General features: G+C 32.9%; 2 protein-coding genes across 2 annotated transcripts; one reads left to right on the forward strand and one right to left on the reverse strand.

Moving 5' to 3' along the window:
- The first annotated feature begins 3,769 nt into the window (after positions 1-3,769).
- Positions 3,770-6,541, forward strand: LOC7478844 (blue-light photoreceptor PHR2). Its single transcript, XM_006386675.3, has 4 exons — positions 3,770-4,867; positions 5,438-5,658; positions 5,759-5,860; positions 6,130-6,541. Exons 1-4 carry the CDS (start codon positions 3,899-3,901, stop codon positions 6,209-6,211), a joined length of 1,374 nt encoding a protein of 457 aa, XP_006386737.1. The 5' UTR covers positions 3,770-3,898; the 3' UTR covers positions 6,212-6,541.
- Positions 6,542-15,185: 8,644 nt separating this feature from the next.
- Positions 15,186-16,570, reverse strand: LOC7487786 (60S ribosomal protein L22-2). Its single transcript, XM_052450172.1, has 2 exons — positions 16,212-16,570; positions 15,186-15,698 (listed from the first exon to the last, which is right to left on the reverse strand). Exons 1-2 carry the CDS (start codon positions 16,442-16,444, stop codon positions 15,554-15,556), a joined length of 378 nt encoding a protein of 125 aa, XP_052306132.1. The 5' UTR covers positions 16,445-16,570; the 3' UTR covers positions 15,186-15,553.
- Between the last annotated feature and the right edge of the window lie 2,983 nt (positions 16,571-19,553).

The raw sequence follows: 19,553 nt of genomic DNA on the forward strand, positions 1-19,553 counted from the left end.
ATCTCTTTAATTAAAACTTCTTTCCCTTATTAATGCGATCTTTTTTTTCTCGATAATATGTTTTAAAAATATTATTTTTTAAATAAAAAAATCATGATTAAATTTTTTTTGATAAAAAATACCAAAAATAATGAATTAATAATTTTTTACATAGATATATAAAAATTATAAAAAGTACAAAAATAGATATTTCATATGTACAAATATAGTTATATATATAATTATTCAAGAAGCAATTGTTAATATTACTATAAATGACATTAATATTATTTGAAAATAATGACATAATTTGATAATTATAAAATGCAGAGAGAAAAAAAATTGAAGGATATAGAGTGGATGGGCTAGAAAAATTGGCTCTCGCACTTGGTCCACATTAAAACCCAAGCATACCTAGGCCTGCATGTTTGATTTTTATTTTCTCATAAAGAATGGATGACATGTTGTATGCTCCCTTATTTTTTTTTTAAATAGACAAATGATGCATTGCCTTATTGAATAAACAATGTGTTGTCTATTTACCATCCTTTTTGGTCACTAGAGCTGTTTTTTATGATCAAAAAATTAAAATCCAATATTTTGAACCTCAAAAACCTCCTAAAAACCATTTTTTTAATCACTGAAAATGGAAACTAACTCCGTTGAATTCCTCTCTCGAAGCCAAATTCATAAACATCAAAATCAAAGTTATTAGTAGCTATAATCTGAAAATCCAAGAGCTTTCTTGCTTCTTCAATTTTCTGGCAACTTTCTCTCTCCTCTCTTAATATCCAGGGACTGAAACATGAAAATAAACTTTGGAACCTAGACAAAAAAATCCAAAAACATAAGGGGACAAATATAAAATAAATAATAATTGAGGGACTAAAGTGTAGCTTTACATGTATCTTGAACAATACACTTGGAAAAAAAGGCTGTTAGTTTTGTCAATGTCAATTTTGATCTTTATTCTTTTAATTTTGTGTTTGGCAATGACTAAAAATTCTTGCATGTAAAATTAACTAATCATTTAATTTGAAAACAATCTTCGAACTCCCAAGCACACATGATAACATGCAATCTAAATAGAATATAAAATCCAAGAACAACAAAAAAGTAACTTATGAGGATTAAATTGAAAAAATATAAAATTTGATGATCGGAAATTAGAGGGACCAAGAAGGGAAATTTTTCAAGACAACACGACTAAAAATAATGAAATGTGAGAGGATAGAGAGTGATATATAGTATTTCACCACTCTTCTACCATACTTGTTAATGTTAATATATTTCTCCATAAACAAGAACACTATATTAACAAATCACTATCTTAGGAGTCCTAAGATACATTTGCTTTATTATTTTTTTTTCATTTTCTTTTCTCTTCCCCCCCCCCCCCCCCTGGATCTATTTTTTATTTTTTTAATGATGAAACATGCCATTATAGTCACAAATTATGTATTTAAATCTTTTAAGTTTATCTTGGGTTTGACTCGGATGAATAGATAATAAGTTATTTATTCTTTATGTTGTCATTTAGAATTTGAAAGGAAATGATGCGAGAAAGAAATTCATTGTAAATATGAATGGTCTCCTAAGATATTATGAATGTGAAGACTTAAGGTTAATCATTAGATGTTTGATTGTACTTGTTTTCGTGGCTATGACTTGACTATAATTGCAATTATAATTACAATGTGGGTTGAAAAGAAAGTTATGTTTTATTAAAATCTTTTTAAAAAATAACAATTATTTAAAAGTTAATTTTTGAGTTTTCTAACATGCAAGTTGAAACTATGCAAACCCTACTAGTAAGATATTGTTTGTTAATAAAATGCAACTTGCCATTGTATTTCATTAAAAGCATAAAAAAGAAGCATTTTTTTTTCTTGGATTTGATTTTTTCAAATTAATTTTTTTAGTGTTTTTGGATCGTTTTGATGTGCTAATATAAAAAATAATTTTTTATAAAAAAAATATTATTTTGATGCATTTGTGAGCGAAAAACACTTTAAAACACAATATTTATCTTACTCCCAAATAGGCGCTTACTTTTGAATTTGAATTTGATTTTTTTTTAAATTATTTTTTTTAGTGTTTTTTTATTGTTCGGATGTGCTAGTGTTGAAATGAATTTTTTTAAAATAATAACAATATTTTTATTTTATATATTTATAAGTAAAAAACACTTTAAAACACAACATCTACCTCACTCTAAAATAGACATTTCAAATACAATAATTATTAAGTATTACTCTAAAAGGTATGGGTTTTTCATTGTGCAAGGCTTCACTGTTTATCTTCTCATACATTACTATGAATGAGCTGTGCAAAATTTTATATTTTTTTAATTTGATCCTTAAGTTTTTTTGGTGATTTAGTCCTAATTGAAGACTAATTAATTTTGACTTCTTATAAAAAATGAAATTAAAAGAAAACAGACTGAAATGAAAAAAACATCAAACATAAGTAGTATACTATAAGTTTCACAAAAGATACATTTGGTCCTTGAACTTTAAAATTACGCATATTATATAATTTCAACACCTCGATATTTTTTCAATTCAATTTGGATACAAAATTTTATTTTTGTTATTTTTAGGTAAATATCTCGTATTTTAAGATTAAATATATTGATCTACTTCTATCTCAATTTTTCAAGTTTTATTTTTATGTATTGGTAATGATTTTTTATTTATTTATCTACATACACAGTTCTTGATTTATTTAACTATATATATATATATAATTATTTAAAATTAAAATTTTTAAACTATAAAAATACATTAAAAAGATCACTATATATAATTTTTTAATAAAAATAAAAATAAAAATATCTGAGCCGCAAGTAAAGCCCATAACAACAACAAAGGTTATCAATTTCGTTTCGGTAGGTGTTTTGTTTTTTCAATTGGAATGGAATGTTTCAGTTTCGGAGTGTTTCGGCGTGCCGTTTCGAGGTTGTACTGTTCATATATATATATATATATATATATATATATATATTCAACAAACATAATTCAAATTCAAGATAAATTAATTATAAATTATGCAATACAAACACAATGCCAAACAAATATAATTTTAAAATTTTAAATATTTCTAAATAGTCAAGATTAAATAGATCTTTAACTTAAAGTAATTCAACTTAAACAAAATATCAAAATATTATGAAAGTAAAATGTTTTAACACAAATATTTTAAATATAAAGTTAGGTTAATGTTATCAAGGCTAATTGAATCTAAAGCATCCTTTGTTTTGCTTAAATTCCTACAAAGTATAAACATGAAAAAAACAACATGAATATAAACCATATATATTAATGATAAATCTAATTTTAAAAAATTAATATCATTGTTAATGAAAATAGTAATAATAATTTTCAATATTATTATTAATATCATTGTTATTGAAAATTGTAATGAAAAAGAACTTTTTATAATTGGGTGGTTTAATTAATTAAATTGAACAAGGTTCAATTTGATTCAATGGCTTTTCAAGAGCGGAACGGAACATGTGGAATGAAACAGGAACGTTCCGGGTGGAATTTAGCCGAAAAATCCGGAACGGACCGAGATTTAAAATGAGATGAAATTTGTTCCGTTTTGTTCCGTTTTTTGAATTGGTATGGAACGTTTCGGCCATTCCGGACGAAACGGAACGGAATTGACAACCTTGACAACAACAGCAAACCAGCCAAGAGCATAATTACCAAAACACCCTTCGAGATCAGAAGTCCAGCTGGGAATCAAAAGAACGGTGGAAATGTTAGGTGAGGAGTGAGGACAGAGGTGGAGAGGGCTCCTAAAAACAACCATACAATAATAGCGTTTTGAAACCAAACCATTTTGTAAGGTGACAAGAACGCAAAGACAAACCAGACCCAACAGCTTATCTTCTTTCTTTCTCCAAACCAAAATGGATCCCCATCTTCAAAACCTGGAAACCACCACCCCAGAATCCACTTCAGAAGACCAAAACCAACAGCAGCAACTTGCCATTGTCTCTTCATCCCCATTTGCCACTGCTTCTCTTTCTCTTTCTCTTCCCACAATCTTACCCACCCATTTTTTCACTCAACCCAAAATCTCTAGTCTTTTTTCCTCTCCTCCAACCAAGGCTAAGATACCTACTCAAGCCACCTCTCTAACTCACCTCTCTCTCACTTCTTCCACTTCTTCTCCCAAACTCTCCTTCAAGTCTACCATCTCTGCCAACCCTCTCCATACTCCTCTCACTCTTGGGCCGCGCCGCCCCTCCGACCCCTCCAATGCTGCCGGAACTCGTCGAGCTTGCATCGTTTGGTTTCGCAATGACTTGCGTGTCCATGACAATGAGTGCCTCAACTCTGCCAACAATGACTCTATGTCTGTTTTGCCTGTTTATTGTTTTGACCCGAGAGACTATGGGAAATCTTCCTCTGGATTTGACAAGACTGGGCCTTATCGTGCCAATTTCTTGATTGAATCGGTCTCTGACCTCCGCAAGAACTTGCAGGCTAGAGGGTCTGATCTTGTGGTGAGAGTTGGGAGACCAGAGACTGTATTGGTTGAATTGGCTAAGGCTATTGGAGCTGATGCTGTGTATGCACATAGAGAGGTGTCTCATGATGAGGTTAAGGCGGAGGAGAAGATCGAAGAGCTCATGAAAGATGAGGGAGTTGAGGTTAAGTACTTTTGGGGAAGTACCTTGTATCATTTGGATGATTTGCCTTTCAAGTTGGAAGATATGCCATCGAATTATGGTGGGTTCAAGGAGAAAGTGCAGGGTTTGGAGATTAGGAAGACCATTGAGACTTTGGATCAATTAAAGGGTTTGCCTTCAAGAGGAGATGTGGAGCCTGGGGATATCCCAAATTTATTGGATTTGGGTCTCAACCCAGCTCAGGTTCAGTTAAAACTGTCCTTTTGCTATGCTTTTGTGTGCTTTGATTATGTTATAGATGTTGTTATTGTTCACTGTTTTTTTTTATGATCATTCAAATTTCTGTTTTGAAAACTGTAGTTATGATGACGGTTTATTGGTAGGAAGAATGTGAATAGAAATCAGACTTTGACTAGATGGCTAGGATTTAACTTGAAATGAAAAGGTTTTATGTTTTAACAATATGATGTTCAATTATGACTCATGTGAGTGATGGATGGAAACAGGGCTTATTTAGTAGATCAATTTGGCCTTTTAATGCTATAATCATGTAATCTGAATTGTTGACATCAGGGTACTTGTTGCATCGTTAGCCTGAATACTTGCCAATCCCAGGTTTTCATTTTTAAAAATGGTTAGACTGTTTGAAAGTGGTTGTCTGTTTGCATTGCTACCTTGTTTGATTACCATTCCTCATGTAAACTGCTCGTCTCGCATATTCCAGGAACCATCTATCCAAAACATAATGCTTTGTGATCTTATTATCATTACTTTTGGTTGCACTCATGATGCTGTCCTTTAATAAAAATGCAGGATGGAAAGGCAGCTGCAAATGCTTCTATGGTGGGAGGCGAGACTGAAGCACTACAGAGGCTCAACAAATTTGCAGCTGAGTGTCAAGCACAACCTCCCAAGGGTGGCAGCCATGAAAGCATATACGGTGCAAACTTCTCCTGCAAAATTTCTCCATGGCTCACAATGGGATGCGTCTCTGCCCGTTCCATGTTTGATGAGCTTAAAAAGACTGCTACAAGGTGTGCCCTAAAATTCTTTCTTAATTTCCTCTCCTCTTGAATGTTGTTTCAATATCATTTAGAAAGCATGCGCTCATGAATGATATTATTTTATTGATAGAACAATTTCTGCTGCCTCAAATCACAATAGTGGTGGTAGCAGTTCACCTGGAGCTGGAATGAACTGGTTGATGTTTGAGTTGATGTGGCGGGATTTCTTCAGGTAACTTGAAAAAACATACAAGTTGTATGCCTACATTTGTTATTCCATATTTTGTTGATATCAATACTTTTTTTTTTTGGCATTTTATTGGTGTGAACATAGCATAAAAATGAGATAAATTATAGGGAAACCAGGTTTTGCTTCAATTTCTGCGAGGTTGTCTTATTTTTGTTTCTTTTATGGTAGATGTGTAGGGGCTCCATCAGAGTAACCATTTTAATCTCTTAAAAACTGCTATGATAACATCTTATATTATTGTTCTTTTGCAGATTCATTACCAAGAAGTACAGTGCTCCAAGGAAACAGCTGGAAGCAACTCCAGCCACAGCTTGTACGGGTGCATTTGCTTAGGCAAGGCATTGTTTTGGTGGTGAAGAGGAAATTTTCCCTGAAATAGGGTTTTATTCCTACCACTGATGAATTTTCCAAAATGGAGCTGCTAGGTGTTGTAGTAGGAATAGTTTGAAGATAGTTCAACTGTGGTTCTTGCTGCAATAAATTGGTTGATACTTGAATTGGGACTTCTGCCTTTGAGAATTTGTTATTCACTTGCCCCCTTGTGAATAGCATGCCTCCTGGTTCTGCTCAGTTTGATAAATAGCTTCAAGTATTTGTATTTATTTGTTCTACCTTTCGTTTTGGATCAAATTTGGCTTTCTATCTGGAATTATATTTTCACAAGTCAGGGAATCAATCCCCTAGCCAAGTCGGCGCAACTGTTTAGAGATCATTTTTCATCATCAACTGCACAGTGCAGATCCTATGGTTTGTTGGATTTCAGCCCTAGAAAATCGTCAATATTGAGAGCTAGTTTTGCTACCATGCTTGGTAATACAGTCCTCGTCTGTTCCGCAGATTGCAGATGAATCGAGGAATCCCCACTTGTAGAAGTATCTTTTAACTTTCACGGCCATGCCGTTGAGCTCTTGTGATGAACAATGCATGCATTGATTTTATGTTCTTCCCATCCTACCTGGGTTAACTCAAATTTTGTGCTGTTCCTGTTCTCTGCTTGAGCTGGCCTCCAACTCTGTTGTCAAGTGATCCGTTTTTTCTTTATAGCAAGATTCACGGTGCTTTAGGCTTTCCAGGGGAAAAAAAGATCAAACTTCGCCATTGTTAAAAGGAAAACATGATTGGTCCAATTGAGCAGCCTGTTAAATTCTTGCACACACATGACAAGTTACAATACATAAGCATTGTTCTCGGGGTTAATTCATGCTCTTGGGGTCCTGTGTTGTGTGCAAAGTAAGCACAGCAGAGCAGGCCAATGTCCTTGATACGAATCTGTAGTGCTGTATTGTAGCAGCATGATACAAAGGGAATCCTAGAAAACCTTAATTGGAGAGAGTTCAATGGATACAAGATACCTTTTCAATTATTGGGAAGCAACCCAAAAAGAATGAAAAAAATAAAATAGTTAAAAGCTTCCTATAAAATAATGCCAGAGCTTCGAGGGAGGAGAGCACAACAAAAATAATCCATAGTAAATACACTCATAATACTTATGATACTTATGCCTTCGTGTTTCTTCGCATTATCAAAATAATCTAAAAATATAAAAAAAATTAATTTAAAAATATATTTTAATTTTTTAAAAAACATTTTTTCACCGTAAAAACAAAAGATACCTAAAATCATGCAAAAAAACCCCAACAAACTAATAAAATTAAAAAAATTAAACTGTGAAAAAAATTGAATAAACCATTTAGAAAAAAAAAACAATTCGATTTGGTTTAGTTTTGATTCTAAAAGACTGAAATTGATTGAACTGGTCTGAATCAAACCTGTTTAAACCAATTTGAACCTAGAATAAATATTAAAATTTCATTTGATCTAACCCTAATGCAATTATTAGACCCAGCCCCTCAAGCTCTCTTTGTCTCTACTCTCACACCCTCTCATTCTCTGTATATTTTTTTCTCTCAATCTTTACATGTTTTTCACATCAATTGAGAAATCAATGCCAAAAGTAGTAATTATAAAGCGTTTGCTAGTTGATTACTCGATTATTATCAGACCCAGTATTATTAAACTCAACCGCCCCAAGCTCTCTGCCTTTTTCAATCTCTCAGTCTCAATCTCTCTATCTCTTTGTCTTATTAAGAAGATCATTGGCATCGTGATTGATTAAGGGTTTATCATAAAGGTTTTAAAGCAAACTAAATTTTCATATTCACCATTAAGAAATCACGGAAGAATTAATGGAAGAATAGAGGCATGAAGAATAAAAAAGAGAAGGTTAGATAAGGTAAGAGAGAGAGAGAGAAAGGAATCTTCGAATTCCTTAAAGTACTACTTAATTCATCAATTTTTTTTATGGCGTCTGTTACAATAGAAAAAAAGATTATAAGCAGAGATAATCAATCTAGAATTCATCGCCTAGCCATTTATTCCTAAGCCACATGTGGCAACTATAAAAGTTAATTAAAACGCATAGCATCACTTAAACATGTCTTTGTTTTATTTATACACATAATTTTAACATAACGACTACTTCAACAGTCAGTTCTTCCTTTACTGGCCAATCCTTCCTGTGTCCTTCTTTTATCAATTCCCCACTTGCAATAGTTGCCCCTCCTCAAGGCTAATATATGAATTCTCAAGTAGCTTTTATATCCTTTATGCCTTTTTTTCTTCCATTAATTCTTCTATGATTTCTTAATTGTGAATCTGAGAATTTAGTTTGCTCCAAGTGGTATCAGAGCAAGCATATTTGGATTCTCACTATGCCACCTGAGATGAGATTCCAAGATGCTAGGAAGGTGGACGAAACTGTCAACCAGGAGCATACACAAAAATATGACCAACTCCAATAGCAGCTTAATGATATACAGGTTGATACCAATGTAAGATTCACGGAGCTTAAAGAAGTTATAGATGCTCTTGTCTATAGTGTGGAAACATTATTGTAGAAGCCTCAACTCTCTACTAGTAAGTCTAGTACCATCAATGCACCATAATACCCAATTACAGAGGATTCTTTTGCCAAGTTCAACTTGCCAAATAAAGGCACACCTTCTTTTTATAAACCACGTAAACCAAAACAAGAGTTTCCTGTTTTTGAAGGGATAGATGTTCATAAGTGGATTTATAAATGTAATCAGTATTTTGATGTTGAACATAAAAAACTTAAGTTGGCCTCATAAAGTGAAATGGTCTTGTATTGGTATCAAAATTTTATGAGAAGTTTGGAAGGACAAAAAAGTGTCTTGACAGGAGTATATGGAGTCTTTATGTTGTAGATTTAGGGGGGAAGGAAATAATCCTTTAGAGGATTTGATTTGAAACAGAAAAGTAACTTCAAAACTTACATCAAGGATTTTGATATTCTTTGGAATATGGTTGAAGTTTTTTAGAAAAATACCTTGAGGTTTTTCATTGGGAGGATGAAAGTAGAGGTTAAAAACTTAGTTAAGATGTTTGAACCAAAATCTTTAAAACAAGCTTGCACATTAGCCATGTTACATGATAACACCCTTACCCATGAAACATCTTTATTCCTAACAAATAAACTTACCATTTAGCCATATACACATACCAAAACAAGAACTACCCACCACCTAGCTACAACAAAAACTTACATGCACAACACAACGACATCTCTAAACCAATCCATATAGGCATTTTACTAACCCCAACCCATAATCCCATCAATACCACAAGAACCATTAGACTTATAATGCATAAAGACCTGGGTGAAATGAGAGCCAAAGGCTTTTATTTTTGGTATGATGACAAATTTGCGCTTGGGCACAAGTGTAAGAAAAACAAGCTTTATTCATTATAAGTTATTAAATTATAAGAAGAGGGTAATGAGGAAGGTGTGATGAATTTGAGGCTAACACTCACAATCCTCATACATCTTTTAATGCTCTAGAAGGAGTTACTGGCCTAAACACTATTAGAGTCACTAGGAGGGTTGACAAACATCTATTGTTTATCCTTATGGATTCTGAAAGCACAAACAATTTCATCAGCACCCAAGTAGCTGATAGGTTGCATTATAAGCTCACCAATATCAAACCCCTAACTATTCAAGTAGCAAATGGTGTAGTAATAACCTGCATTTCAATTTGCAAAAACTCTCAATGGTTAATGCAGGGAGTAGAATTTGTGGCTGATGTTTTTATTCTGAAATTAAAAGATTATGATATGGTCTTAGGAATTTAGTGGCTAGCTAGATTGAAAACTATCATTTGCAACTATGAAGAGATGTGGATAACATTTATGTGGCAAGGTCAAAAAGTGATTCTCAGGGGAGATGGTTCAGTATTAGTGGAAGCTGTTAGATTCAAGGAACTAAATGGCTTATTGAACAACACTAGATTAGTTTTTGAAATTAATCTATACATGTTAAGATTCATTGAGGACTAGTGCCAAAAAGTGCAATTGATGTCTACTATGTTACAACCTTGTGCTAATAAAAATGCTGATTTTAAAGCTTTAAAAGTGGGTTACCAAGAATTGTTTAAGGAACCTAGGGGTTTCTCACCACTAAAAAGTCATGACCATAATATACCATTGAAGAAAGGGTCTAATCCAGTCAACCTTAGGCCTTATAGACACTTAAGTATACAAAAGGATGTTGTTGAGAGGATGGTCAAGGAAATGTTGGATTCTGGAATCATCCAGCACAATTATAGCCTTTTTGCTTCTCTAGTGGTCCTAATAAAGAAAAAAAATGGGTCATGGAGATTGTGCATTAACTATAGGGCAGTGAACAAACTCACAGTGAAGGATAAATTTCTTATCCCTTTAATAGATGACCTTTTGGAGGAGTTAGTTGATGCAACTATTTTTTTCTAAAACTGACCTCAAATCTGGTTATCACCAAATAAGAATGTCCCATGAGGATGTTCATAAGACAACATTCAAGACTCATAATGAGCATTATGAATTCATAATCATGCCCTTTGGCTTAACTAATACCACAATAACATTTCAAAGTCTAATGAATGAGCTATTCAGGGTTTATTTGAGAAAAATTATTATTGTGTTCTTTGATGACATCCTTATCTACAACACTATGACAGAACACTTGGAACACCTAAAGATTGTATTTGAGTTGTTGAAGGCTAACAAGCTATATACTAAGGCCAACAAATGTGTTTTTTTGTAGTAATTAAGTAGAATACCTTTGTCATGTTATTTCTGAAGCAAGGATGTCAGCTAATTCTTAGAAGATCAGAGCAATTTTGGAATGGGACATACTATGCAACAATAAACAGTTGAGGGGATCCTTAGGTCTCACTGGTTATTATAGGATATTTGCAAGAGGTTATGACACTATCTGTAAACCCTTAACTAATTTGCTAAAAAACAATTCCTACAAGTGGATGGAAGATGCAACTACAACCTTCAATCACATCAAAGGTATAAGTTATGACTAATCCACTAGTGTTGGCATTGCAAATTTGGTAAAATAGTTTATTGTGGAAACAGATACTAGTAGTTAGGGAATGAAGGCAATCCGAATGTAGAAAGGACACCTCATTGCATTCATCAACAAGTCATATGGGGCAAAACAACTAGCACTCTCCACCTATGAAATAGAGATGCTAGCTATTCTTCATGTTGTCATTAAATAGAGGCATTATTTGTGGGGTAAATATTTCAAAATCCACATTGGTCACATTAGTCTCAAATATTTATTAGAGAAAAAGATGACTTGTCCACTGTAAGGGCATGGCTCAAAAAAGGCATAAAGGATAAAAAAGAGAATGTGTGTGTGTGAGAGAGAGAGAGAGAGAGACAGAGACAGAGAGAGGAATCTTTAAATTCCTTGGAGTAATACTTAATTTATTAACTTTTTCTTATGAAGTCTGTTACAACAGAAAGAAATTATAAGCAGAGAAAATCAATCTCGAATTCAGCACCTCAGCTATTCTTTCCCAAGCCACACGTGAAAACTATGAAAGTTAATTAAAACACACAGCATCACTTAAATGGCATGTCTTTGTTTTATTTATACACATAATTTGAACATAATGACTACTTCAACGATCAATTCTTCCTTTATTGGTCAATCCTTTATGTATCCTTCTTCTCCCAATTCCCTAATTGCAACAAGTTTGTTTATTCTTCAAGTTGGTGATACAAAATTCTTATTTAGGGCATAAGCCTACTATGTGTTTTGTTTTATTATGAATCTAGTTGTTCCTTTTACAATGTCATGTTTCATTTTCTTCATGTAGATACAACTTTTTTTGTCATTTATTAGAAAATGCTTACATGCATTTTTCTCTAATGTCCTATTATAGGAATTTCAATTGGCATTATTCAAGACAACAATAATACTTTTCTCTTGTCATTACCAAAACATATTTTCAATTGCAAAAGTACTACTCGAAACTTTAGAGGACTCTTCAGGTGAAGCCTGTAATCTATCAGTGTGCCACAAGGTTTTTCTATGTGAAGCTTGTATTTTTTAAGCTTGTATTGTACTGTAGTTCTGGTTTATGTCTTACTGTCTCTATTGAAGCTTGTATTTTTCTCTATGAACCATGAGATTTTACACACTTCTATAAACGAGTAAATTTGGTCAAGTTTGGTGTTGTAGTGAGTGAAATGGTGTGTTTCTAGGTTTTGAATGCTTGGTGTTGTAGATCTTCTATTTTTCTTGTATTGTGTTTATGTTTCTTTTATTAAAAATGCATGTTGTTTGATTCATGTGTTTATGAGATTCTTCAGCCTTGTCAAATTCACTTTAATAGTTGTATTGTTATGTTAGTAGCTTCAATTAGGTGCATGTAAATCCATGGATCCATTCTCGTGACATCAAATTATGATTTGTGAATTATTGCCCTTCCTTTTAGAACAAACTAGGACACTTGGTAGAAATTAAATGGTATAGTGCATGCGTCAGATATCTATAATTTAGGTTTCAGGATTATTTTGGTAGCTATTAAAAATTATAGAAAGAAAACTATGATAATCATTGAAGGTGAGAATCTTTAACCCATTTGAATGGTTACAAATGCAAAATTTCAAAAATTATTTCTCATCAAGGCAATTGGGGGATAGGATGGAGATTCTTGTTTCTTTTCAGCGCAATGTAGCTTGCTTTTTTAATAGCACTTTGCTAGTTCGTATTTGAAAGGTTTAGAGAGCTTATTTATATTGATTTTTTTGTTATTGTTTTGTTTATTTTCTTTCAAAGAATGACATTCTAAAATATTTATTGTAATCCTATTTTTTTTTTAGTATTATGTTGTTTTTTTTATCTATGCAAAGAAAAAGATAATGGTGAGTGAAACCTTTTTGAAAATAATAGCAAGCTAGAATCAATTAAATAAACTTTAGGAGGTTTTAGAAGCACACTAAAAAAAGATAAAGTAAAAAAACATATTTGGCAATGTAAATCTAGGATGAGTTGAGGTGGAAATGTAGAATATGTTGAGTTGAGGTGGAAATGTAGAATATGTAGGATGTCATATGATGAAAAATAATGATTTTCAACTCAAAGTTGCACAATTACAAAATGGTGTTTTGTAACAATCGTTCAAGCACTTGTTTGTTATCAAAATTGGTTGTATTATGGATCAATTTTATTCGACATTAGAATCTTGATTGATGGTATTAAAACTTACGAAAACCTTAAATTAGGTAATTTATCTTATAATTTACACATTTTACTTTATGATTTATTAATTAACTCATTTCCCATTCTAACATGTCAACTTAGAATTTGGTGAAAAGTTGTCTATGACAACAAATGATAATTAGTTCAAAAATCATTTGAAAACTATGGTTTTAACCATGGTTTCTTCTATTTTTATTATTTGTATCAGTATTTGATGTATTAATATTTGATACTGTATTATCATATTATTGTGAGTACCAAGTAGCTCTTCCAAAAAAAAAAAAAAACAGAAGCTCAATTACATAAACAAAAAGACAAAAACAATTGGTAAATTAGAATAGGATTTTATATGAATTAAAAGGCTTTTAAGGACCAATTAAAACACATAAGAAATTAGGCAATCGGAATAAGCTTTTAAAATCTATTACAAGGCTTTTAAAAGCCATAGTAAGGCCAATAAAAATATAAACCAAATCGAATTAAAATTGATTGGTTTGAATTAGTTTTGATTTGATTTTAATTTTGAATTTTTTTTAAAATAAATTAATTTAGTTATTTTTTTTTTTTTGAAGTAAAAACCAAATTGACGTATCCACAACCCCTCTAGTTTTAAAATCAATTTTTTGACTTTTAATTTGCAACAAGTTCCGGCAAAAAAAGAATAAAACATTTACAAAGCCTACCTTCTTTATGTCACAAGTAAATATGTCAATGAGCTTAAATGCTTTGAGTTCAGGAAAGAGCTATAATCCACCATTTTGTTAAAAAATTAGGTTCCGTTAATCATGAAACATTGACTTAAAACATCATAAATATATTTAGTTAGATGTCGCTTTTAACTTGAACCAAAAGTTTGGTATAAAATGGAGACAGACTTTTAACTTGTGAATTCTATTTATACGCCCAACTTAAGATTATTTCTGAACTTATTTTTATCATAAACTACTTATAAAAAACAACTAATATTCAAAAATCATTTTTTTATATGAGCTATCCTGGACAGACTTCAATTCAGCTAGCTCCTGTAATTTCTGGTTTCATTCAATTGGTAATTTCTTTCTGATAGTCTTGCTAAATCTACTAGTGTTGACTTTAATCCATAACTGGAAGAAATTTAATGACATGGGAATAATCTCCTGATCGAACACCCTAGGGATCACTTTCACAGTGATGTGGCAATCACAGCAACTCTGAAGGTTCTTAACATTTATGTGGCAGTACCTAGACGCCATAGTCCAGACTTCTCTTTAAAATGCAGAGGGCAACCACCAATTTCTCACTATGATAATCCAGGTTTGGCAATACCTAACTCTTATTTCGCACATAATTCACCCTCCACGCTCCACTCCAAAATTTTGGGCATTTTTCATGAGGATTAACTACAAAAAAATAAAACACTCAAGAAAAGTACCACCAACCTCAACCAATCTGAAGACTTTCTCAATCCCCGGTGTGCCTCCATGAGATCCATGACATGCCTCTGAGAACAGATTATGGTATTCCATGGCTCCTCAATAAGTCCTGCCTCCCATAAAGGTCAACCAGACAACCATTGTGCTGAACAAAAGGATCATAAGCTCGGCAATCCTCAAAAACACCTCATTCCCTTTCACTAAAGCAGGCAATACCAGTAATTCTAATCCACAGCTCATCAACTCGAACCACAGAACATCGTTAATGCCATCAATTAATCCCGAACTAATAATTTGAATAATAAAGATATAGGTACAAGACCAGGCATTAAAACATCAGAAAAGCTGCAATCCTTCTCATTTGGAAACAAGAAACTCATAACAAACACCAATGCAATAGAGTAGAGGTAAAGCAACAGCCACCATGAGTATGCATTTATTCAAAACAAGGGTGGCAAAAACTATAATGATGCGAAAGAGAAGGCATATATAAAAACCTAGCCATGCCAATCTCTATAGACAAACTCTAGCAAGAAATTCGGATGGTATTAATAACATCTAATACATGAGAATTGAAAATAGAAATCCACTTATCAGTAGCCAAAATTTCAAAGAACAAGCCTATAGATCCAACAGCTGATAGATAAAGGAGGCCCTAAAATAAGTAAACAATCTGAAAAATAGTGTACCGAGTCTTCAGTCTTCCTCCTCCCCCTCATTCTCAGCAATGTTAAAGTAACGCAATTCATAAACATTCCTGTCCTTGTTTGAAGAAATAACTCGAAGCCAATCCCTCACATTGTGTTTCTTCAAGTACTTTTTGGTCAAGTACTTAAGATACCTGGAAAAAAACACAAATAATATGAAATAATATTTAGGTTATATATCCAGTATAGGGTGGACACGATTCAGAGATCTTAAAATGAATACCAATCAGCATATTCTATCAATGCAAAGATAAAGAGACTGCTTCCCTCTAGTTGCTCCTCAGTCATTTGCATAAAAGGGAAAAACAACTTTGTTTCAGATATCATTGTTTCCCAATCTGAAAATGACTACGATAACAATGCCTTGTTCCCCATTTTCAATTATCCGGAACATGTCCAGAAATCACATTGATTTTCATCATGTTCACTATCTGCAACTGCATTGAAGGCTAAGAGCATGCTTTGCTGATTTTAATTTTTCTAAGGAAATACCGAGACAATTATTTATTGTTATTCCAGAAAAAAAAAAAAACAATCTAATATGTAGCATAATATCAAGGAGGGTTTCATTCAAAGAGCAAAATCCACGCACAGATGACAGGACAGATCCACGCAATGGTCAGAAAGAAAGTTCGATGAGAAAGTACCGCTTAGAGAAGTTGCTATCGGAAGTAACGGTGATCTTGCTCTTCTCACGAGTGACGGTAACAGTGTCACCAAGAGCACCGGCCTTCCCGCCAACCTTGATCCTCTCCTGGAGGAACTTCTCGAGAGAGGCGATATCCATGATCTTGTCCTCCACTGGCTTGGCGCAATCAATGACGAAGGACGCTCCCTTCTTCTTCCCCTTGGCTCCACCTGCTGCTGCTGCCTTACTCATTTTTTCAATTTTACTCTCTCAAAGACGTTCTAGATTTACACAAAAAGGGAACCGTCTCTCTCTCCCAGCAGATAAAAGACCGCCGCGCGGGTGAGAGACTATATTGGGATGAGATGAAAAAGGGCCCTAGGGTTTTTCTATTCTTTAGGAGGACTCCTTCTCCCGACGTCGTTTAAGTGCCCTTCTAGTGATTTTACGCACACTAGCGTTTTGCTAAAGTTATGACGCCATCCTCGAAGATTCAAGTCATAGTTGCAAACTACGTCGTTTTTATCTTAATTTAGCTTCAGCTCTGCCCTCATGTGTTGGTAAGGGGATGGGGGGAAAGGGGGAGATGAGAATTGGGAAAAGAGAGGGCGATGGAAGAGAAGCTCATGGGCATAGTGCTGTGCTCTTCCCTCGCCGTAGATTCCATCATTGGTGTCGGAATGGTAACCACAACTCTCTAGAAAGTTCCATTGACAAACAAAAACTTTGATTGGTTACTCAAAACTGAACAAACTTTTGTGATTTCTGTTCAGGCAACTGTGATACGGGGGTCATGGCATACATCGAGAGGAATGATTCTTGAAGCTAATATTAACAATGAGATTCATCACCTACATTGCTTATAAAGTTTTAGAAATAAGCATGTTCGTTATTATTTCCAAAGTTACCAATAAAATTTCTAAATAGTGGTGTATTCATACTAGTAAAACAATATATATATATATATATATATATATATATATATATATATATATATATAAGTAGTTAATGAATATTTGTATATGAAGAATTATCAATTTCCTAAATACTAGGTGCACGAAATATCATATTGAAGAGTACTTTCAAAAAACTTTTGATTCTCGACAATGTACTTTATGTTATTGATAGGGGTGTTTAAAAAAACCAATTAACTGAGAAAACTAAACCGAGATAAAAAACCAATTAAACCGATTTTTAAAACCATAAATTTTAACAGGTTCGGTTCGGTTTTGATTTTTAAAACTAAAACCGGCAAACCTAACTGGACCAACCAAAAAATCCTAAAAAGACGTCATCTATGCAGGGGTATAAATTGTTAATTAGCCTAACCCTAACATAACTCACCTCTCCCCTGCCTTCACAAAAAGTCGTCGTCTGTGCAAATTGCAAACCACCTCTCCACCTCAAAACTCATTCTTCTTTTCCCTTTCAAGTTCTCAACTGCTTTGCATTCTCTTCTCTCTTTACTACTGGCCGAACACAAACCCACATACAACAGGCAGGGCTTTTCTTCTCTCTTTACTTATGTGCAAGCTGTCGCGATCCTCCTCCATTCTTGCATATCTACAAATCCAGATCTACAACAGGCAGGGCTTCTCTTCTCTCTTTACTTATGTGCAAGCTCTCGCGATCCTCCTCCATTCTTGCAGATCTACAAATCCATATCTACAACATGCAGGATAGAGTTCAGTTCTACTTTTTAGATTTTGCTCATTTGCTCCTGAATAATGTTTCGAACTCTTGTGAGGCTATTTGATTTGAAACTTTTTCTTAATCAGTGTATGTTCTCCTAGGTTACGAAACAATTTTGATATAAATGTATCCTAGGTTACAAGGTTGGCTTCAATGTGAAAACATGGTTGTTGTTGTTGGGCAGGAATGTTAGCTTCATAATAAGTTCAAGTTTGCTGTTGATTTTGTTAACTTCATGATTTGTTGAATTTTTAGGTTTACTGGTGATGGGATTAGGTTTCTCGGTTTTTTGCCAAAAAAACCGAATTTAACCGAATCGAACCAGTTCGGTTTGAATTGGATTTTGGTTCGGTTCGGTTAATATTTCACAAAACTAATATAACTCGGTTCGGTTGGTTTTTTAAGTCTAAACCGAACTGAACCATGAACACTCCTAGTTATTGATATTAAGATGAATTTAATATCTAGTTCATTGTTGAGTAAAAATAGTTTCAAATTGATTTTTAAGAGTGGTAAATTTGAACTCTCTAAAAATAAAATGTTTATGGGAGAGGAGTGTCACTTCTTTTTGCTTGCTTAAGTCTAGTGACACGTGGCATGATAGGTTATGCCATGTGAACTATAACTCTATAAAAAGGTTAATAAATCTTGATTTATTACCAATAATGATTTTTTAGAAAAATCATAAGTGTGAAATTTGTGTATAGTCAAAATTCACAAAAACTTATTTGCATTTTATTGAAAGAAGTAGTGAACCTTTGGGTTTAATTCACTCGGATATTGGTGATTTAAAGTTTATGCAAACTAGATATGGAAAAAATATTATATTATTTTTATAGATGATTGCATAATGTATTGTTATACTTATTTGTTTAGAAGCAAATATGACTCTTGAAATGTTTAAACATTACAAGAATGAAGTTGAAAATCAACTTAATAAGAAAATAAAAGTAATAAGAAGTGATAGAGATGGAAAATACAAAGCATCATTAATGAATTATGTTCCTAAAATGATATTATTCAGCAAATTATGCTTCTTATTCACCTCAACAAAATGGCATTACAAATGTCAGACCCGGACATTAAAAAAACAATGAATGTCATATTGATAGTTTTGGGAGCACCTCAGAACTTGTAGGGAGAGGCAATTCTAACTGACAATCATATACTTAATAAAATACCTCATAAAAAAATTAGAAAAGATATCATATGAATTGTGGAAAGGTAGAAGACCTTCCTACAAATATATAAAATTAATGGGGTGTCTTGTAAAGGTAGTAGTACATGATCATGAAAAGGTCAAGATATGGCGTAGAACTGTGAATTGTGTATTTATCGAATATACATATAATAGTAATGCATATCAATTTCTTATACATAAGTAAAGTATTGAGGATATTCATTCAAATATTATTATGGAATCAAGGAATTCTATGTTTTTTAAAGATGTGTTTCCATGAAAGGAAGCATAATAAAATCATTCACTTAAAAGAATGGTTGAAGTTAGATCAAGTAATCATCATCAATCAGAAGATGATGAAGTCAAACTTAGAAAGAGTAAAATGAACAAAATGAACAAAATATTTGGTCTTAATTTTCTAATATACTTATTAAAAAATGAACCTCAAACTTACTCTGAGGCAATGTCTTGTCCAGAAGCTTCCTATTA

The sequence above is a fragment of the Populus trichocarpa genome, chromosome 2, assembly GCF_000002775.5.
Source record: "Populus trichocarpa isolate Nisqually-1 chromosome 2, P.trichocarpa_v4.1, whole genome shotgun sequence".
NCBI lineage: Eukaryota > Viridiplantae > Streptophyta > Magnoliopsida > Malpighiales > Salicaceae > Populus > Populus trichocarpa.

Coding starts and splice junctions, on each gene's coding strand:
- LOC7478844 (XM_006386675.3), top strand. CDS start 3,899: ATGGATCCCCATCTTCAAAACCTGGAAACCACCACCCCAGAATCCACT. Junction 4,868..5,437: donor TGGGTCTCAACCCAGCTCAG/GTTCAGTTAAAA, acceptor ATAAAAATGCAG/GATGGAAAGGCAGCTGCAAA. Junction 5,659..5,758: donor CTTAAAAAGACTGCTACAAG/GTGTGCCCTAAA, acceptor TTTTATTGATAG/AACAATTTCTGCTGCCTCAA.
- LOC7487786 (XM_052450172.1), bottom strand. CDS start 16,444: ATGAGTAAGGCAGCAGCAGCAGGTGGAGCCAAGGGGAAGAAGAAGGGA. Junction 15,699..16,211: donor GATAGCAACTTCTCTAAGCG/GTACTTTCTCAT, acceptor GTTTTTTTCCAG/GTATCTTAAGTACTTGACCA.